The sequence below is a fragment of the Genypterus blacodes genome, unplaced genomic scaffold (assembly GCF_046128005.1).
Source record: "Genypterus blacodes isolate CSIRO-AG114 ecotype Tasmania unplaced genomic scaffold, CSIRO-AGI_Gbla_v1 ptg000083l_1, whole genome shotgun sequence".
NCBI lineage: Eukaryota > Metazoa > Chordata > Actinopteri > Ophidiiformes > Ophidiidae > Genypterus > Genypterus blacodes.
The window spans coordinates 16899-38104 of NW_027466888.1; the positions used below are offsets into that span (position 1 = coordinate 16899).

A 21206-nucleotide genomic window follows, 5' to 3' on the forward strand; every position below is an offset into this window, starting at 1 on the left:
CATCACCCTATTTTTACACTGGACACTATTCCTTCCCTATTCCAACTGCACACACAGCTCATCTAGGCTGCAGACCAGAGTTTGCTTGTTTGGTGCGATCACGTGTTTATACCTGCCAAAGACTCAGAACAGGTTTATATCTGACGTTTTATTTCAGTATCTCTCTCAGGGTAGATGTTGGACTACATTCACCCTCTGCATCCACTTCAATCCACCAATCAGCATCATCTCTATAAGACGTAATACATGGGTCTCATTCATCATGTTGTCTGGACAGTCTAGTAGTGTAACCTCAGGCTAAATTACCTCTGATGACCTGTTGGAAATGTAGGTGTTTAGACTGAATTAGCAAAGGAGGGGATATACTTTAATCAGCAGACTGGGAAATATGTTGAACTGCTTTTGGTTCTGTGTTCACCTTCAAAATCAGCAACCCCATGGCAGCAAGACAGGATGTCAACTTCTGTCTCTCACAACTCTTTGCATTGCTTACAGCAGAGTTCCAAGATCTTCCTCAAGCAAATCACCCTCCTCTTTGTGCCATTTTCCATTTAAATGAACAGACTAATCAATTTAGGGAGTGTTAGCTATCAAATTTATTATCAGCCACATTTCATTGACCAATCACCGATGAGATTTACTGTCAAGATGATGCAGGTCTTATTTTTTTATTTACCTTACCTCACATGGAATGAGCAAATACCATAGTTACGCCTCTTTCAGTGCAGATACAAAAAGACACCCATTTATGAACGAGGGAATATTATTGTATGTATTGTAACTACGCTTACTGACAACCCCATACTTAAAAAGCTGAGAAATAAGCTGTAGTACATCCTTGAGTAGGGAGCGTTCCTCCTCTGTGAGGTCAAGTGTGTATGTAGTGAGGCAGACGTAGTGAAGAGGCACAAGTTCAAATCATGCGAAATGTTTTTAGATAAACCGCAGTGCCGATGTTTGCATACATATTTGTTTGATTTGATGATGTTTGTTTGATCTGCATGTAGCCTTGCTTGAAAAAGAAATCATAAAAATATTTGCATGGCATGAATAGTGGCTTTGATATGTTGATTATCAACTGTGTATCGAGTATATTCTTTTGCTTGTGTGTGTGTGTGTGTGGGTGGGTGGGTGTCCGCCCTCACTAACCTCTGTCTGTCTGGCTACAGGTCAACAATGCCACAGCCAGAGTAATGACGAACAAAAAAGTAGTGAACCCTTACACAAATGGTAAGAGCTCTCATATGTAATTTTTATTTCTCCCATTTCCCCATCTCACACATCCCCAGCTCATTCAGTTATAATGCCAATTTGCCTGGGACGTGGAGTAATTTGGTTTTAATGTGGTGCGATTGTCGGTCGTAGAAGAAATGCAGCTAAAACTAAACAAAATGCTGGGACCCGAGAGCCCCCCAGAGAAAGTTGAGGCTTCCCTCCCTGAAGTCTCCAGTCCTGCCCAAGCGCCTTGCGCTTGTCGGCGGCCAGCTCACAAAATTGTATATAGTTTTGTTCTTGCAGTTTTTAGTTTCATTCAAAACAGAATGTGGAACACTTCCCCTACCTTCCACAGTTATCCCTCCCCCAGGACAAAACTATGAAAAGAAAAAAAAGAGATATTTCCAGGATAAAGTTCTAATATTTTGCGGGAAATGTCAAAATGTGGGGAGGGAAAAAGTTTAGTGGATATTTGAGCAAACAGGAGAGAACAGTCTGTCAGCCTGAGTATCAGAATGAAGAATGTGTAGACTCTGCTGTAGCTTTTTCCTCAAATAAGGAAACAACGCCAGATTATTATAAATACCAGAATATTTAACAGATTGTGCTGGACTGGGCCTCCCTCTCTCTCCCTCTTCCAACTCCTGGGAACAGCAGCCATAGACTGTATATGCCAGTCGACTAATACACACAGAAGGAGATAGGATGAAAAATGTCTGTTTGTATGCAAATTATGTCACGGATATGTGTATTTTATGTAAGGTTTTATTCATCTCCTTATTCATCTGATTCATCCATGTCATCGGTTTGGCCTTCATTGCATTTCCCTGCCAGTAACGGACCTGGCTACGTGTCAAAATGACAGCTTGTGTGGTTATATTTATCAAAAAGGAGCAGAAACAAAAACATAATCGCCATCCAGTTCTACCAAGTTCATTGAATGCAAGGATAGCAAACCTTTACACCAAAAAAGCTGTTCATATTTGTTTATATTTGATAAAAGAGGCTGTCCCATTTTGTCTGAAATACCATGCAAATAGCAGTGCGATGTCTTCTCTTACAAGGCATTCAAAAGGTTGAAGAAAGGTAAAGAAGGAAAAGGGAGATTGGAGGAAAGCTGGAGAGGGAGGGTTGGTTTAAAGTAGGAGAAATTTGATTGATGGACAAGAAAGTGAATGGAGCAAATAAAAAGAGTGAGGAGTCATTCATACAGAGAGAGAGAGAGAGAGGCCTTTAGGGTGTGCTTCTCTCCTCCATCTCTCTCCCTATGAGAAGTTGGAATGAAAAAGAGGTGGGGAGGGTTCCAAGTTCAGGTTGTGTTCAGAGTGCACAGAGATGGCAAAAAGTTACAGAAGGCGAGAGAAGAAAGTGGGTGAGGGGATGAGTAGGGGATGGACGAACAACTGGGCAAACATGTCAGCACCAGTCTCCACACACACACACACACACACACACATACAAACCCCCGTCTAGTTTGAGGGTGCAGAATGAGACTTGAAGGGTTTTCGGTTCTTCTCTGCCATCAGGCCACACACTAGCACACATAAACACACACACACACCTCTCCCACTCAGTGTGCAACTGTTCAGTGTGATTTATTGGCTTCAGTGGTGGTTGAGCAGTGCTGCCAAACCTTTAAAAGACAACTTAATAAAGAACAGGAAGAAAAGTAATAATAAGAATCAGAATGAATACATATTATAGTAAAATGTTTATTTGTTTGTAAACTTACTGAATTGTTTGCACTACTGATACCCAGATACTCCACAATTAGATGGTTTACAATATGCACAGGACGTTAAGCCATGTTGGTTATTCGACAAGTATTGCAGTTAAATGTGTGAATCTGAAATTGATTTCCGGGCTGAGATTGCCGATGTTGCTTTGGATTCCTCACACAGATACGCCACAATATCGGTGCACTAACACTCGCCTTTGTGTGCCTGTGTGTGTGTGTGCCTGTGGATGTGTGTGTGTGTGTATATTTGTTTGTTTTTGTGCAGGCTGGAAGCTGAATCCAGTGGTAGGAGCAGTATATGGTCCTGAATTTTATGCAGGTAATGCACACAGCTCTCAAAACGACTAAAACTGCTCAAAACTGCTCAAAACAACACTGATCATACTTGCACAGATCATCTTCTTTCAGTTTCAACTCGTCTTTGTTTGTGTCTATGTGTGCATGTGTATGTGTGTAGGGCCCTATATTCAGAACACACAATCAAATACCACACACTGGTTTTGCGGTTGATGCACATAAGTTGATCTTGGATGAAGTTATTGCATTAGTTTGGGACTGTAATACCTCTGGCCACCTACTGGGAAATGTGTCCACATGGAAAATGTTCTGTGCTGAATGATAATGCGATAAAGCAAATAGGTCAGGTCACCACTGCCAACCTTGGAATGATAAAGCAGTTTACTGCTTGGTGACACTCACTGGCCTACCTGCTTAATAACCCTTCTTATCACTGCGACTAATACCTAGTATAACCTTATATGACCGAGTAAAACTTGTCTTGAATATTAACCTGCATCATTATTATTATTATCAGGACAATAACATTTTCACTGCATAAACTCGAATCCTTTCAATCATACTGAGTGATAACCAACCACTTTGAACGGGGCGAGATTGAATCAGATGAACTCTCAGTTGTTCATAGCGACGATCTTACCTGCATGTTTCCGGCCCCATTAAGAGGCGTGGCCCCAGCTCAATAACAAATCAATATTAGGATTGAGCATAAATTGCAAATGTATCGTATATGCCTAGGTGTTTAAATTAAGATTGGACACTGGACACAGAAATAGGGGGAGAAGATTCCACTGCCACACAGACACGAAGCTGTGCCTTGCACATGCACTTAGACAATTCTGAGGATAATGTGTGTGTGCATCAAGGGTGTGAAGTAATGCAATGCTGTTACAGTGAAGCTCTTGTATATGTTTCTGGTCTGTATATGCCTGGCTGCACAGAAGTGTGTGTGTGTGTGATTGGGTGTGTGCATTGGGATGTGGGTGGCCCGATTGGTTAGTGTGTGCGCAGCAGTTGGGTTTAATTTGATAGAAATGCTGAGACTCTCCGCTCCCCTTACCTGCTCTCCTTTTTGCTCATTAGTCTGAAATCTGTTCATTCCCAGACAGCTTTACTGCACTCCTCTAAATAACCGCTCTGACACAGAGGCCATCTATCTCTTTTATTTCTCCTTCACTCCTTCACTCCCTCCCTCTTTCCCTCCTTCTATCACACTGGCCCACTATGCTTCAATACATCCCCCATCCACCAACCTATTCAACCAGGAACCTCAGATGACCTCTCCCAACCCATATTTGGCAATTTCTTGGCCCCTCTGCATGTGTATCTTTCCCATATCGACTGAATGGTTGATTTTTTTTTTTTGTGGTTTATGCACGTATATGCTGGTCACACACACACAGATAGTACACAAACCCATTTGCAGCATTTTTGCACAACTGTTCCTGTCAGTGACTTTATGCTCACATCTGCATTATGCATTAATGAGGACCTTCCACTGATTACAACGCAGTTTTATATAAATATATGTGAGTAATCTTTTCAGCCCCCCTGAGCCCACTAATGGGTACATTGCTACAAAGCATCTTGTGAGGCAAAGCAGCGTTCAAAGCCACACAATGTTGTTTTAAGATTGCAAATGTTTCTGAAGACCAAATATTTCAGGCCTGTAAAGCCATTGTATGTTAGATTAGATTAGATTTCATAGTTTAATACATTATGTAATATTCAATTCAACATTGTTTTTGATATTCTGGCAGCATGACCAATGCCGCCACAGAGGCAGGTTGTCTTAATCATTGTTCCTGAGCCGTGAATCCATAGCACACACTATGAGATACGTTGACTGTGACTGCACCCTGCTCAGAATTCATAATTTCTGTTTCTTTAAATACTTTGTTGGAGCTTGAATCGGGCCTGAACCTTCATCCAAACCAGAACCTGTCAACCAAGATTCATTTCTGTGTTTGAGACACATCACAAGCCTTAATGTGAGACATAGTGCAGAGAATTTTCAGTATAATAACTTCTTACTTCAACCATGAAGACAGAGATGCTGAGGATGAACACTGATTCATTAACAAATCTGTGAAACCTAGAAGTCCCGCCCTCTGGTCCAACGACGGCAGCCAATAGTAACGGGGAAGGCCATTTGAATTTCCACTTCGGCAACATGATATTATTGTTATTATTGTATTTTAATGATCTCGTTTATCTGACTCCATAAGATAGAATATTTGATTGCTAGTGATAATTTAGTCTCTAATGGGTTGATGCTGTAAATAGATGCGCCAATTGTGTGCTTAGAATAGCATGTTTTAGTTTCGGATCATTCTATTAGTGTGGGAATTCGGGATTAATTTAGTATTGAATTGACGCTCTTATTTACTTTAAGATTATGTTATCCGATCGAACCGAGAATTCTTACATCTCCCAAGAATTGATTACTGGCCAGGTAAATAATTCTCTAATGTGTCCTGGTGGAGTTTTGGGTGCGAGTACCCGAATGGCTAAATATTCTCATAAATTTGCCGACGACTTTGTCCCCGTTACGGCGGGCACAAACGTGTCTATTAAGTCATATTCGTCATACCCTTGAACTAGCTCAGAGGTTTCAACTAAGCGTGATCAATGAAGCCATATGTTTTACTTAACGCAGAGGTTAAATTTACATTACCATGCACACGTGTTTAACAAGGTTTTCCTTTAACTCAGAGATGTTAAAGGAAATATGGTTTAGGACAGCTACGTAGCTGTCCTGAAAACGTGTTGAACTCTCTCTCTCTCTCTCTCTCTATTTTTATCAGATCCTTTTCTCACCAATTCAGTGGCATGGTGCGGGTAAGGTTCTCCAAGTACAATTTATCGATTCTACTTTCTATTCACTGTTTTCGCCCTGGTGGGTAAAGCAAACCCGAAAAGGCTCCACGCAGTTTGAAGACGCGGAAACGCAGGTGTAAAAATACTGAAATCATAACATAAATGGTAATCCGAGGTAAATCAAAGTTTATCAATCATCAATTTATTTGAACGTTTGAAAGTCAAATATCACTAGTCATTAGTGTCCTGCTGTGTGTGGACAGGTGTTTTCTTTCCCGAATGCTCCTGGTTGCAACCACTATACAATACAATCTGCATGTCTATAGTAATCATGGATCTAAAGTAGAGACCTCAGACAGGTCTTCACCAATTGATATCGCCCCACCTCCAGTCAGGTATCTGTGGGGGGAGTGTGTGTGTGTGTGTGTGTGTTAGTGTGTGTGTGTGTGTGTGTGTCAAGACAGTCTATGTATGTGTGCGTGTGTGTCCAGTCTGTGTGTCTGAGTCTGTGTGTCTGAATGTCTGTGTGTGTGTGTGTGTGTGTGTGTGAGAGAGAGAGAGAGAGAGAGAGAGAGAGAGAGAGAGAGAGAGAGAGAGAGAGAGAGAGAGAGAGAGAGCCCTTTTGTGGGTGAAGGGATGAAGTGTTAAAGCTTTTTTCTTGAAGCTCAGGTAGTTCCTCTGATCATATGTATGGTTTCTGGGCCTATAATATATAGATGGGTGGACCCAAGAAAAACGTTCAAATTATTTGTATAATTAGTTTTGAGCATTTTACATACAGGAACACAATGCATTGTAGGTCACAGATTACAGTACATTAGACTTAGTGTATAATTTTAGCCACAAACTTGGAGACACACACGCTCGGCCTACAGATTTATAGAATGCCAACACTTGGAATGGTCTAAAATGTGCCACTTAAGTTTGCCAAGATTAAACGACACCATATGCTTCCCTTTCTCCCAGGAAGAAAAACAGGGATGGAGGGAAAAGTGTACCTCAGGAAACATACAAAATCAGCTATGCCCATTTAATGTCTGGCCTTGTTGTTCTTGTTTTTGCTTTGTGGCTTAGGGCAGTTTGGTTTTCAGCAGACAGATATCTATACATACTGTAGATACATTGCAATGTAGACACAAACCTACCCTGCTTCATTTGTATCTGTGCATTTCCAGTCATTCCTAATTCCCTCTTTACTCTGTTTACTCTCTGCAATCCTTGCTTTGAACAATGAAACATTTCCACCTCAAGAGAAATTGCATGGGACTGGGATTTCTTCCGGAATAATTATGACTGCATTTATTGTAGTTAACAGGTGGGGGGAGTAAAGCAGGATGTAAAGCAGGATGTAAGGGCAATTAATCACTCTTTATCAGGTGTTTTTTTCCCAGCACCCATCAGCTGGCCTCCATAAATCCTTGTCTGCTGACAGCAATACTCTGTCTCCATTGCTGGGCTCGACTACAGCTTTATTGAATTCAAATCCTATTCAGAAGAATGACAGATGACCCCAACACACATTTCCACATAGACGTAGACACATATGTACTGTAGTTGTACACATATGTACTGTAGTTGTACATACATCCTTACATCCTCTATCTGTCTTTGTATCTATATATAGATATTTAGATATATAGTGTGTGTGTGTGTGTGTGTGTGTGTGTGTGTGTGTGTGTGTGTGTGTGTGTGTGTGTGTGTGTGCGTGCGCGCATGCATTACACTGTAGATGTGTTTGGGTGACTGAGTAAAGTAGACTGCATGGCCATGAAGGACAATGAGGGAAATGTAATACTGATTGATTGACTGCATCCTTAGCTGGGTATATGCAAAGTAGGACAAATGTGTGTGTGAGACTGTTGCGTGTGCATATGTGTGTGTGTGTGTGTGTGTGTGTGTGTACACGAGTGCTTGTGATTTAAGTTAGTGTATGCAGAGCTTGGCATCGTCGTTCTCCAGAACACAACAAATAAGATTAAAATGCAAAACTTAGGCTGGGAAGTAGCAAGCAGCTCTGGCCTTTTTAACATATGCTGAGAAATTTGCAAGTTGGAAGGGCAACATCAGATCAACTTTGGGCTCCGTCACATTGCTGCGCTATCATTGGTCCAAGGCCGAGAAGGTCACTGTCAGCTGTTTACCTCACCTTTCATAACTGGGGGGTTTCATCCAGTAGTTCCATTTTATGCCTTTCTTGTCACATTGTATCTATTGTTTCATGGCTGAATTCAAGATATATATAGCAATCACTTTCTTTTTCACTGTGACTGCAAATGACTTCATTGAAAGTAATGCATGGATTTAAACAGCGCCTGCGTTTATTAATAATATAGTATAGTAATAATATAAATAAAGCTCTATCAGGGTCATACTGTGTTGTTATCTCTTCACTGATAATGAATGTGACTCACAAAGCCACTGGAAATGGATCTATTGTTTTTGCAATTAGTTTTTATTGAAGCAGACATTGTACATGACATTGTGCATACAGGTGTAGGATATTTTGGAGAGTTTTATATAGAAAGAGGAGAGAGAAAGATAGAGCGAAGGGAGGAAGGTTGTGTTATCCCTACTATTGTTGTTGAACTGGATCTATTGTAATGTAGCTTTAGTGATTGTTAGATTGAAATTGTAACTACATCAAAAGCCAGAGTTGGCTCACTGTCCTGACCTCCACTCACAGAAAGGCTGTCCCCAAAAATGATTTCATGTTTTCCAATCACACTATTAAAAAATAACTGCAGATTTCTGTTGTTTTTTTGTCTCCACGCGAACCATTTCCATCCAACCAAGCTGGCTTCCATTACCTAATTAGGTGTGCATATGTGTGTGTGTTTGTGTGTGTGTGTGCAGCCCCAAATACATCATGTGTCTACTTTTCCACACCTGTACCCTCAGATGTTGTTGTTGTTTGTTTTATGGGCCTGTTGGCTGTCAAGCAGAGGCCCTGCCATGATTCATGGGTTATTACTGCGCCGCTGAAGCATGCACAAGCCATAGCTCATCATCAGAGTGCATTCATATACGTCTTGCTACCGCCAACATGCATATACACATGTCCACACAGACACACATATACATGAAACACTGATTCACGTATCATGCACACATGCCCACAAATACTGGCCTGTAACAATCGGAAACCTGTGTTGCAAGGAAACACAAATGGACAGCAATGAATATATGGATGTGTGAGAGAGAGAGAGAAGATGTGGGAAACACTCTTGGGGGAAATTGATCTTTTGCCCATAATATATCACCAATGGACTGTGTGCTCGCTACATGGCATATTAATGCTCTTGTCTAACTACTTAGAGCAGGCAGAGGTAGAAATAGCAGAAGATAGGGGCTTTCCATCACCCCAGCAGAGAGAGAGAGGTGAATGGAGGAGAGCGTGGAGGACAGAGAAAGCTTTCAGAGCAGCATACACTCTTTCTTGATACTCCTGACTTGCTGGTGTAGTCACATATGACTGTTGGCTGCCTGCGGTGTTAAGGTTTTTGTGTGATGACACATTTTGGCTTCAGAAGGATACCATGTTCTGTATCAGTGTGATTTCTTCAGAGGCCATTGTTTTACCATTTCATTGCCTTAACCCTTAGGTGAACGGGCAAAGAAAAGTTTTCTCCATCTGAAAAAAATACTCCCTCCATCACTCAAGAACATTCTCTATAACACAACAGAAAACAAAAGCCCTAATGTTGTGCATAATACAGCAATGGTGGCAAGACGCATTTTGGCTGTGAAACTGAATAAGTGAACTTAAGTCACTAAATCAATGTGGAATAATAATTTTTAATGTCTGGTTGATTTGTGGGCCATTTCAATCAGTTTCTTTCTCTCATCAACAAGGGAAATGTGCAGCTCTTTGTTTGCTTGTGCAGCTCTTTGTAACCAGTTGGGGCTTGCAATGTATTTTTTGAAAAGCTCAAATTCCTCTCTATTGGCTGAAACAGTTGTTGGTCAAATGTAGTATGGAGGAGGAATCAGCTGCAGACACAAGAAAAGGGCCAAGTTGGCGTAGGAAGCATGGGAAATATAGCCATTTATGCAAAATCCATCCACCAGACTGCGTAAACCAACCATTTAACCATCTAGCCACGATTATATTCTATTTTTTGCAATTTGATTTTATTGAAGCAAACATTGTACATGACATTGTGCATACACTTGTAGGATATTTTGGAGATCATTTTTTACATAGAAAGAGGAGAGAGAGAGAGAGAGAGGAGGAAGGAAGGCTGTATTATCACTACCATTGTTGTTGAACTTTATTCATAGACCCTGGGGTAGAGTACAAGTAGATTGGATTTGCAATGATGTCATAGGGTACATACAGATCTTACAGGATGATGTCAAACAGTGATGTAGGCCAGTACAAATCGCATCATAGGTTGTGAGAGAGAGAGAGAGAGAGAGAGAGAGAGAGAGAGAGAGAGAGAGAGAGAGAAAGAGAGAGAGAGAGAGAGAAAAGAAAAAAAAACAGAGAGGACATCCCACCCAGAAACCCCACCCAGCCCCACAGTCACACAACCCCGTCCTGAACTACCTAAAAATGCAAAATGAAATGATAAATAAGATAAAATAAAAAGAGGTGAACGTGATGATTTCCTTTTGCGAGCTGTTAAAATGGTGTAGGTCAAAAGGAGTACCAAAGATGGCGATATAAGGGGAGGGTTGAACTTGCATTTTCCAATATGGTGGACAGTGTGTTGAAGTAACCCGCCCAGAAATTGAGGAGCCTGGGGCAGAGAAAAAACATGTGGCTTAAGTTACAGTGAGGCATGGAACATCTATTACATTTGTCATCTACGTCTGTGTACATTTTGGCCAATCTGGATTTAGAAAAATGGACCCTGTGCACGACCTTGAACTGGATGAGAGCGAGACGGGCACAGGATGAGGCAGTATAGCCACGATTTTAAGCTTCCAAACAAGTATGACAAGTAATCTGATGAAGCTTTGTATCAAAATAATTGTTCCTCTGAATGAGTGAGCAGGCTGTTTGAATGCTGTGGTTGGCTTCTGTTAGTGCTTAAGTGTGTTTTGTCTTGTTGCAGTGGCAATTTAGTGATTTTTGGTTTTGAAAGAAGGAGTTGGGAGAGGTTTTTTGTTGTTATATTCAGCATTTTTTTTAAGTGTGGTAGCCATATTTGCTCATTTAGTGTCTGCCATCCGTACGCTATGCAGTTACAGATTCAGGCAGCACAGTATCTCCACAGTATCATAGTGCATGTATCTTCTAATATTTTTATCGTATGTTGAATATCATAAAGGTAAACATTTGACATACTTGGATCATTTGTTATTATATGATATAGAAATGTAGAAATGGAAATGTACATAAGTAGAGAGGTAACTGTCAGGTGTAAAAAATACTGAAAGTAGTTGGGGAAATTTGACAACTTGTCTTGGGCTCGGTCAAACTTTATTTTGATGTAATGGACAAAATTAGCAACTTTAATGTGGAAAAGCCCCCAAAAATACAACTTGTGACTACCAATATTTAGTAGCAACTTTTCTAAAAACCAAGCCGAAATTCTAAAAGCAAAATCCAAACCCACTGACCCCTCAGTTACGCAACAAACCATGTGACATTTTGACAAATTATCAGAGATAAATCAAAACTTGTCATTGATGGTCCTGTACAATGAGCATCAAAGAATCCAAACACACTCAATCACTGCATCTGAATCCCCCCCCCCCCCCCCCCTGATTGTTCTACTGTCTGTCAGCTGGCTAAGCAGTGCTTTGATGTAAAGCTACTCTCAGATATCCACAGCATGGTTCTGTCCAATAGCATGAACTGCCAGTGCTGCTTGGAAGCGATTACAGAGTGCAACAGAGGAAGGCTAAAATTTTGCCTGAAGGGATCTCCCACATCAGCTCCTGCTATTATTCAGCTGCTCGTGAAATGTCACGAGAGGGCGTGGCTCAAACTTCTATTGGAAGCAGAGTGTATTGCAAATGTGTCCCTGTCCACTGCATTAGAAGGTCTGTATCCAAACACAGAACACATTACAGTTACAAGCTTCAATTGTTATTAGTCTAGAGGTGCGGTCTATATAGATACGAGAGGTCCCAGATTCAAATCCATAGACATTAACCGGAAATATTGCCCACCATTGGCTGCACAATAGTGGAGATGGTCCTGGGTTGTACACTCGTGTGAGGCCCGGTCCTCCCTGTGGATTTTCCACATTCTCATTACACTCGTTCAGCGACCGGCACCTTTGAGAAGTATGTCCTCTGTGTGTTATGGCTTGTCAGATATGTGGGAGGTGATTGCTCCTACCTCTGTCCTTGACCAAGGCACTAGTATTATCTTTATTGTATTACTATTACTATTATTACTGTTCTGGGGCCATCAAAGTTTGTAATGTGCAGCACTGCCTTAAACCCTCACACAAATTGGTTCAGAGTTTAAGCATCCTAATGGCAAAACGGTCCGGTTTATGTGCTATTTTGGTAACAGGCAGAGCTGAAGTGTTCTGCTGAAGAAGTCGCATTTTGAGTGGGACCAACGTTTTTTTTTTCCTTGCCTGTGCCTGTTTGGTGACAGGTTTTTCTGTGCTTGTCAGCCACCATATATGTTTACCTTTGGGATTTATTTTAGAATTAGAAAGGTTATAGCATTTTACATTTGAACTAAAGGGATCAACAAGTTGTTTTATCACCATCACATTTATTTCAGTTCTATTTAGATACTTTAAAGTGAATTGTACACATATATTCAAATTTACTGCATCTTCCAAGTGTAATTGATCTTCCAAGTGTGACCCATCAACTCCTTCCCTGTGGTGAGAAAGCCCACTACCAGTAGCGTGTTGCTCCAAAATGAATGCCACTGGATACATTCCAAAAACAGCATGATGTGAGCCACAAATAACAAAGGAAATATTTTGAAGGATGAACAACAACATACATTTGTTAGAGAATGATGAACTGCAATCTCAACAGCCTCCTGGCTCCCTTGATGGCAGAGATACTTTTTTTTTTTTTGGCTTAACTGAGCCTCTGCTGCCATATTGTGCTACAAGTGACCTTATTGAGCCTCCTCCCTCTGTCTCTCTGCAGTCACAGGGTTTCCATACCCCAGCACAGGAGCAGCGGTGGCATATAGAGGAGCCCATTTGAGAGGGAGGGGTCGCGCCGTCTATAACACGTTCAGAGCTGCACCTCCTCCACCACCCATCCCCACATATGGAGCGTGAGTGCCTGCCTACACTCACTCACTCACACACACACACACACACACACACACACACACACACACACACACACACAGACACACACACACACACATTCAACCGAGACAACTGCAAATAATCAAATAAACACAGAATGACAGATCTCCTAGACTAAAAACACACTACTGCACAAATTTAATTCACTGTGTTACTCACACTGTGAACCTGATGTCCACACACAGGCAGGCACACAAATATATACATACACACACACACACACAGTAATAGAAGAATGGTGTGTGGAAAACAAAAGAGCTGCCTTCTAATAGAGCGGAAAATTGCTCTTTGATTCCAGAATGGCCAAATTTGTCTCTCTTTTTTCTAATCTGTCATTCTTTATTCGTTTGTGAATGGAGTGCTTTGACCTGTCCTCCACACTCCAACGGGCCCGCTGAAGAAAGAGCCAAAGAGCTCCGGAACAAGAGGGAGGGAAAGAAAGAAAGAAAGAAATGTTGTGTGTTGAGAGTTGCATTAAATTACATCAAGAATATTTAATTAATTGACTCTATTTCTATATTACATCATTGTTTATTGAAAGTAAATAAATCCACTATTATTTACAAAATTTAAGGAAACTTGCTGAAGACATATCTGAAGCAGTTCCTGGTATAACTTGAAACACAACAGCTACATACAGATGCAGCTGAGTCAATTAGAATATTGTGGAAAAGTTCATTTATTTCAGTAATTCAATTTCAAAAGTGAAACTCTCATATATTATAGATTAATTTCACACAAAGTGAAATATTTCAAGCCTTTATTTGTTTTAATTCTGATGATTATGGCTTATAGCTCATGAAAACTCCAAATTCAGTATCTCAGAAAATTAGAATATTGTGAAATAGTTCAATATTGTAGACTCAGGGTGTCACACTCTAATCAGCTCATTAACTCAAATCACCTGCTGAGGTTTCCTGAGCCTTTCAATTGTCTCTCAGTCTGGTTCAGTCAGCTACACAATCATGGGGAAAACTACCAGATTCTAATTTATTGCGATGCACCTTTATATTATGAGTTTGTAACAAGGCACAGTTTACGAGTTAAAATGCATAACTTCAACTCAAAACCTTATTGAATTACAAACATCAGCCGACAGATAATCTTGGTTTATGTTTACTGTCCTCTGCCAACAGTGTGGTCTACCAGGATGGCTTTTATGGGGCAGAAATATACGTAAGTCAATGTATATTTATTCGTATTCTTATGTACTCCTCACCAAATTCACTCTTTTCCCTTTCAAAAGAGTGATGTGGTGTTTAATTGCCGCAGTGTTTTGTGCATTAGACCCAACACTTCACCAGATCTACCAGGTTTCCTGCTTGACTTTGTGCTGATGTTAAACATGGGAGTGATGTTGAATGTGTCTTTCTCTCCTCAGGGAGGCTATGCAGCTTACAGATATGCTCAGCCAGCTGCCACCGCTGCAGCTGCCTACAGTGACAGGTACGCTGGTGTCGTTTTGATTGTTCCTTGTAATGTCATTCATGCCTTGACTCAGTAATCCTGTAAACGCAATCAGAGTAACAGAGTGTGTGATTATTGTACATTGCATACTCAGACTTGTATATGTTGTGATCGGTGTAGGTCACCACCACATGCACTTGCTTACCTATTGAACCCTAATCTGACGTGTGTATAATCGGCGAGCCTCAATATATAGGTGTATGTAAGCATATCATAATATTGACACCATGTGGTGGATTTAGTGCCGAACCTAACAAGATTTGTATTATTTCAGTGTGGGTTTATGCAAGTATAGATGTGCACATTGTAAACAAACAGCGAACACAAAGGGCTTTGTTGCTATGCGCTGTGCAAACCATCTGCCTGTGAAAACAGATCTGATCAAGCACTCGGGACTCACTGCAGATATCAGATATTGACTTGTGTTATGCAATTCGATATCTTATATCAAGCATATCAGTCAACATTTTATAGGATTTTTTGAGAAAATATTGAAGAACCCCACAAATGTGCTAATTGGGGCACACACACACAAGTGGAGATCAGGTCTGATCCTCAGATCACCATGAATGATTCCCATTGTGCATACACACAAGATAGAGATAGCAGGCAGAGAGGAAGGAGTTCAATCAACTCCATCTTTCAATTGTCATTTCCCTTGTAGTACCATGTCATCCCCTCACCTCTAATCCCATAAACTTGTGGGGCTTGCACGGTAGCATCCCTGCCTCTGCCCCAGGCCCCTGGCCCTGCTCTACCCAAGATTGTTGCTCTCCTCCTTGTCGAGCAGCCCTCAGTACTCTGGGGGCCTGAAAATCATCTAGTGATTTCTCCAGATCAAAGGTGATGCGTTTTTATAGAAAACTGTGTGTGTGCATGCATGTGCGTGTGTGCGTGTAGCCACTACCATCACTGTTTAGCTGTGTTTTTATGATGTTGCTCGGGGCGCTAATCTTAGGGAGATTGAGCATGTCAGGCCTGATAAGAAACAGCTGCAGCTGGAGCCTGTAGGCCTCAGATAATGCAAGATTTATCAGAGGTGAAGAGCAGCCATCACACTGGGGGGAATTATGAACATAGCAGAGGAGGAGACGAGAGCAGGTGAGGCGGCTTGTCTCTCTCCAGAAGACTTATTTCTTTTTTTCCCCTCTCACAATGGCTGTGGCCATTATTTGTTCTCTCGTGTAGTTCATGTGGAGAAGATCCCATTGCTCTCTATATTTCTTTTCATTCTGTACTTTTCTGAGGGTGTTTGCACTTCTAGAGGCCCCACTAGAGTTTGACCTTTTGCTGCATTGTATCTTTTCAGTTTGGTTCTGTTGGTTTAAAATTGCATTAAACTGTGCCACTTTTGATATGAGTGTTAGCCAGTGTCCAAAAGTCTACTGGGGCATCAAGTGCTCTCATTTATTTTGTCATTCACTTCCTAAAATGTTTCCTCAACCTCACAGTTTTGCAATGTTATTTTGTTATTTGTATGGCATTCCAGCCTACCAATGCACTACTGGTGCAGCAAATGTACAAATGGCTGAACAGATGTCATAATATATAAGTGTGTCTTTGTCACTCAAACTACTGCGTCTCTGCACGGCCATCGCAGTCTATAATGTAACGTTTTCTTAGCTTTTGACCTTTTTGCAGCATAGTTTGGAAGTGCTCTGAAATCCTCCCATTTCTATTGTTCCTTAAGTAGTCATTAGCCACTATTTACAGTAGAAATTGTATATCCTTTGAATTCCAACTGCACCTGTGGCTTGTCATGGCTGCTAGACTATTGTTTGTTTCCGGTTCACAATATGCATAACCCATTAAAGAGGACCAAGACCTCTGAAGGTTCCCCTGTGTGGTGCCTATGTGTTCTCCTGATTAAAGACCTGAGTAGTGAGGGAGAAGAGGGAGCAGACGGTGCAGAGGATGGAGGAAGGGCTTGGGGTCATTTTATTTATTGTTGGATAAGTCTTCTAGACAGTGAATGAGCTTTGGACGGACTGACTATACATTATTTCTCCAGGGTGCGCGCACACACACACCAGTGCTAATGTCTAGACCAGGCAAAAGGAAGCAAAAATTTCAAAGCAATCAGCACTGACCCATGAGATTCACCCTTGTCCTCACACCATCATTTTCTCTCCTATGCACAAACACACACACACACACACTCACAATTGTGTCCTTTACTTTGGTCTTCTTCCTCTGGTAGTCCTCACACATAGTAGAGAACCCATACTGCATCTTATCTTTGCCCTCCAGCCCTCCGTTGGCTTACCTTTGGTTTTTAGAGGAGGTGAATAAACAAACAAGGGAGGAAGAGGGGGAATATAAATAAAGCAGTATGGCACGGAGGGATGGAGGAGTTGGAGGAGAAAAATAGACGGGAAAGAAGCGGATTAGTTCCAAGCCAGTGCTGGTGAAAAGACTGGGAATAAGCCTCAGGAGACACACGGAGAGAGATACAGTGGGGATGGAGATGACAGCCAGGGGGAACCAAGACAAAAAGAGGAGGAGAGGAGGAGGTAAAGAAGTGTGGGAAAGCAAAAGACAAACTAGTTCATCATATTGTCTCTCTTTCCTCTGTTTGTGTCGCTCACTTGAAACTTTCTTTTACATATCAATCTTTTTTTTCTCTATTTCTACTTTCTCCCCCATATGCATTTTGTCTTTTCCCACCCCAAAGCATATTCTTTTTGTTATTTCTCCTTTCATTCATAATCTTATTTCCCCCTCCCTTTAGCCATCCTTATCACTCTTTCCTATCTTCCACTCCCCTTCCCCCTTACTTTGGCCCAATGCTATTTATCTATTGTATCCATTTTCTATCATCTGAAAGATAAAACGCTTGCCCCTTTTTCTCATAAATTGGAACCGGTAAAACAAATCATTGCAATCAAGCACTCTCACCTTTACAACTAACATTTATAGGGAGACATCGATTGCATTTTTATCCCATAGGCCTGTCCTCTGCGTGAATGAAAGGGGGAAATGATTATAGATCTGTCCTCTGGACCTTAGTTAAACTTGATGATCCAGTGCCTTATGTGTCTCATGCATACTCATTGTATTTGACTTGACCATCCCTTTGTGTTATCTGAGCTGTTCAATCAAAGCCAGCACCCGCAAGTGTTGCTAGGGAAAGGGGGAGACAAATTAAGAAGAATTTAATTGCTCCTCTTTGATTTGTCCTATTTATTTTTGAGATGAGATCCAATCAAATAATCCAGATAATGAGAAGGTACAAGGAAGCCTTTTCTGCATAAAAACATATGAAAACATCTGAAATTGAAGCAAATCATTAACGTCAGGGATTTTGTAGATTGTTGATTTACCGAGCGAAAACTCATTACAGCCTCTAGCAGCATTGATTTGCTGGTCTTCAAGCTGTGCGTTTGGGCTGTGAGGTGCTATTTCTTTCAGTTATGCGGTCATATTCAATAATAACCAAAAAAGAAGTACAACATTTTAGTGGAAATATCCTTCAATATGCACCCGACAGTAACTATCCCTCTCCTATAGCGCAATAATGAAGACCATAGTGGAAAAGCAGGTCAAATTAAAGTTTTCTTTAAAATCTAAAATAATATATGCATTTTTTGTTCTATAGTTACGGCAGAGTCTATGCAACAGCAGACCCATATCACCACACGATTGGTCCTGCAGCCACGTACAGTGTGGGCACTATGGTAAGTCTATTTCCTATTCCTTCAGTCAGTACTGGCCACATGTAGGACTTTGTAATGGTGATTTATGAAGAGGTAGAAGTTATTGAGTGTCTGGGTATTGTCTCAGATTTGCTATCTTTTTTCCCGTAATGTGCTGCTGCTGCCCTGTCTTGATAACATATGACCCAGCGGCACCTAGATACATTGATGTTGACACGTTAGAATTGAGTGCTGAGAATGATAAACATCAAAACTAAATTCCCTACAAACAAGATAATAATTCCATGTTATTTGTGAGTTAACGTGACTGAACGGAGAAGTGTCTGAAGGTACGTTGTAAATATTTGGACAGCATGGAGACTCAGCTTTCTCTTGAGAGAGCCAGTTTATGGTTAATGTGAGTCTTTGCCACTTCAGTAAATGAAAAAGGGATGTTGCCTTATTCTCAAAATCCCCATTCAATTTCATTGGCCTGAAGCTAGTTGCTTGAAATCCAACTGAGACTGACTTCCTCCTTACACAGAGGAAACGGTCTTTAAAAGTTTTGCAAGGGGAGACTCTCAAAATGGTTAATGTTTGTTTTTAGCTAGCTTTTGCAGCTAACATCAAAGCTAACATCAAAGATGAAAAAAGAAAAGAAAATCTTCAAAATCAGTACCTCGCCTCATCTAGTAGATTCTCTGGGAGATGAAAGTAATACAGTGAAGCAGAAACGCCAGAGAACGATAGGCCACAGAAAGAAGAAAAACAATAAGAAGGCAACAGGCAAACAGTTGGAAATACTTTGATTGGTGCAGCAGCTTGAACGCAGACAGATAAAGGGTTGATGCTGAATGCTGTCGTGCTCGTGGTGGTACAAATCCAACATCCCACCATCTCTCCTCTGTGTATCCCCCCCAAAATCCCCTGTCCTCCCCCATGCAGCTGCTAGCTAAAAGCCTTCATTAATTGTGACCATTCTTTCCCCTTCATTTACTTAATTCAAACGGTGGCCCATGTTTTCCTCCTTATAATTAGACACTTTTTCTTCTCTTTTCTTCAAAATTTGTCCTCCCTTTTTCCTCCATCCTCCCACATGCAAGCCATACCTAAACACTGACGCTGACCTTAGATTAATAAGACCTACTCTAGAACTAGTCCAAACTTGTTAATAATGTCATTCTACATCGAACACTAGCTTGGATTAGAAAGGTTTTTGTACCTACAACCTCAACTACTGGGCAAATTCCACCACTTTGTCTCCTTACATGAGGCTAAAAGGTCATTTTGTATGAGAGATTCTATTGCTGGAATTCAGTTCTAATCAGGTTCTGTGAGGTTTTGCTGAGTTGTGGACGCATTCAAGTTGTTCAGATGACAGCATGCAGCATTTAGAGGCACATTTAGTGCGTTAGTGTCTGAAATTAGTTATTTTAGTCCCAACATTCTCCCCAGTTGATTAAATGAGCAAGATAGGGATGCAGGTACAATTAGGAAACCATCGTGTTTCTGTCAGTAGGACTTTACAGAACTTTTCCAACTTAGTTCTTTTTTGTGATTAGTGGTTCTGTCAATCGATTTGTTGTTGTGTGTCTAGGATTATACTTGAAGATTATGCAGCATACATGTTATATGCTGTTGTATGTTTTGTTTGGTCACCATGCAAATATGATAAATAATCATGAAACTGTAATTATTTCTTACACTAGAATCACGACAGCCTCATAGCATGACATCCTTTAAAGCAGGGATAGGGAACCTTTTTGCTATCGAGGGGGGGGGTGCGCGCTTCGCAATTTGCGCTGCGATCACCTGGTCTAACTTACAATTATTTATTACCTGTCAACGTGTGAAACAATGTCAGCTCAGAACTGCCATAGGTTCCCGACCCCTGATTGTCTCGCGGGCCGGATCAAACGCCCCCCACCCCTGCCATAGAGTAACTATGATGACATCAGATTGTGTCTTCTCACAAGTTGACAACCTCATTCTGAATAAATAGATAGAAAATCAGGAAAACGGGAGGAACATTGCATTGGAGGAGAGAGAGAATTTAATATCAGCAATATACTCAATAATACTTTGAATACTGATTGGCACTTTTTCATCTTTGATGTTGCAGACTAGCCTTTACAGAGGAGGGTGCAGTCGCTTCACTCCCTACTAGAAAAGAGGGAGACACGCCCCCCAGCAAAACAGAAAAAACAAAAAACAACAGCAGCAAACAAACAAATTCACTAAACAAACATCTCCATCCTCATCATGGAAAACTAAAAAAACAAAACCTCGCCGGGTGGAAAACTGTTTCTCACCTCACATCCTCATTCCAAGTCCACCCGTTCTATTGTATGTATTTATTTTGAGTGGGAAAGAAAGCATTTTTTTACTCTGTGTGACTTGACTGTATTTTGCATTGAAATGTCTGTACTGCTGAAAGTGTGCATGGGGGGGTGGATTTTCCCTCTAAGTCGTAGGTTTCTTACTCAGCTCCTTTTGGGTGGCCTTTGTGCTCATTTTCATTCTGGCTAATTGTGTCAATTAGCTATTTCTCCCATATACATTAAGGGAAGTAATGTTCAGCAATTCCAGTTTAAGACACACATTTCAGACCAGATTTATTAAGTAAACGATAGTCATTCCACCCCGAGAGGGAATCGGCTTGATTCTATGCAAGCTGATAACTGGAGCTAAGTATCAAACCGGCTTAATGGGATTTAATGCTCTTCATCCTGAAGGAGGTGCAACTGCAACAAAATGTAACAGCAAGCAATGCATTAGGAAACACAG

At 41.0% G+C, this 21206-nt stretch overlaps 1 protein-coding gene across 1 annotated transcript in view; it reads left to right on the top strand.

Annotated features, from left to right (window-relative positions):
* The window catches only part of rbfox3a (RNA binding fox-1 homolog 3a), a gene marked incomplete at its 5' end in the record, with an annotated part of 35827 nt that extends 15241 nt beyond the window's left edge, over nucleotides 1-20586 (top strand). Inside the window, 7 exons of the mRNA XM_076158542.1 lie at nucleotides 1170-1230; nucleotides 3219-3272; nucleotides 13148-13280; nucleotides 14454-14493; nucleotides 14699-14763; nucleotides 18383-18461; nucleotides 20542-20586. Of these exons, the coding sequence (XP_076014657.1) occupies nucleotides 1170-1230; nucleotides 3219-3272; nucleotides 13148-13280; nucleotides 14454-14493; nucleotides 14699-14763; nucleotides 18383-18461; nucleotides 20542-20586 (477 nt within the window). The remainder of the gene's footprint in view (nucleotides 1-1169; nucleotides 1231-3218; nucleotides 3273-13147; nucleotides 13281-14453; nucleotides 14494-14698; nucleotides 14764-18382; nucleotides 18462-20541) is intronic.
* Between the last annotated feature and the right edge of the window lie 620 nt (nucleotides 20587-21206).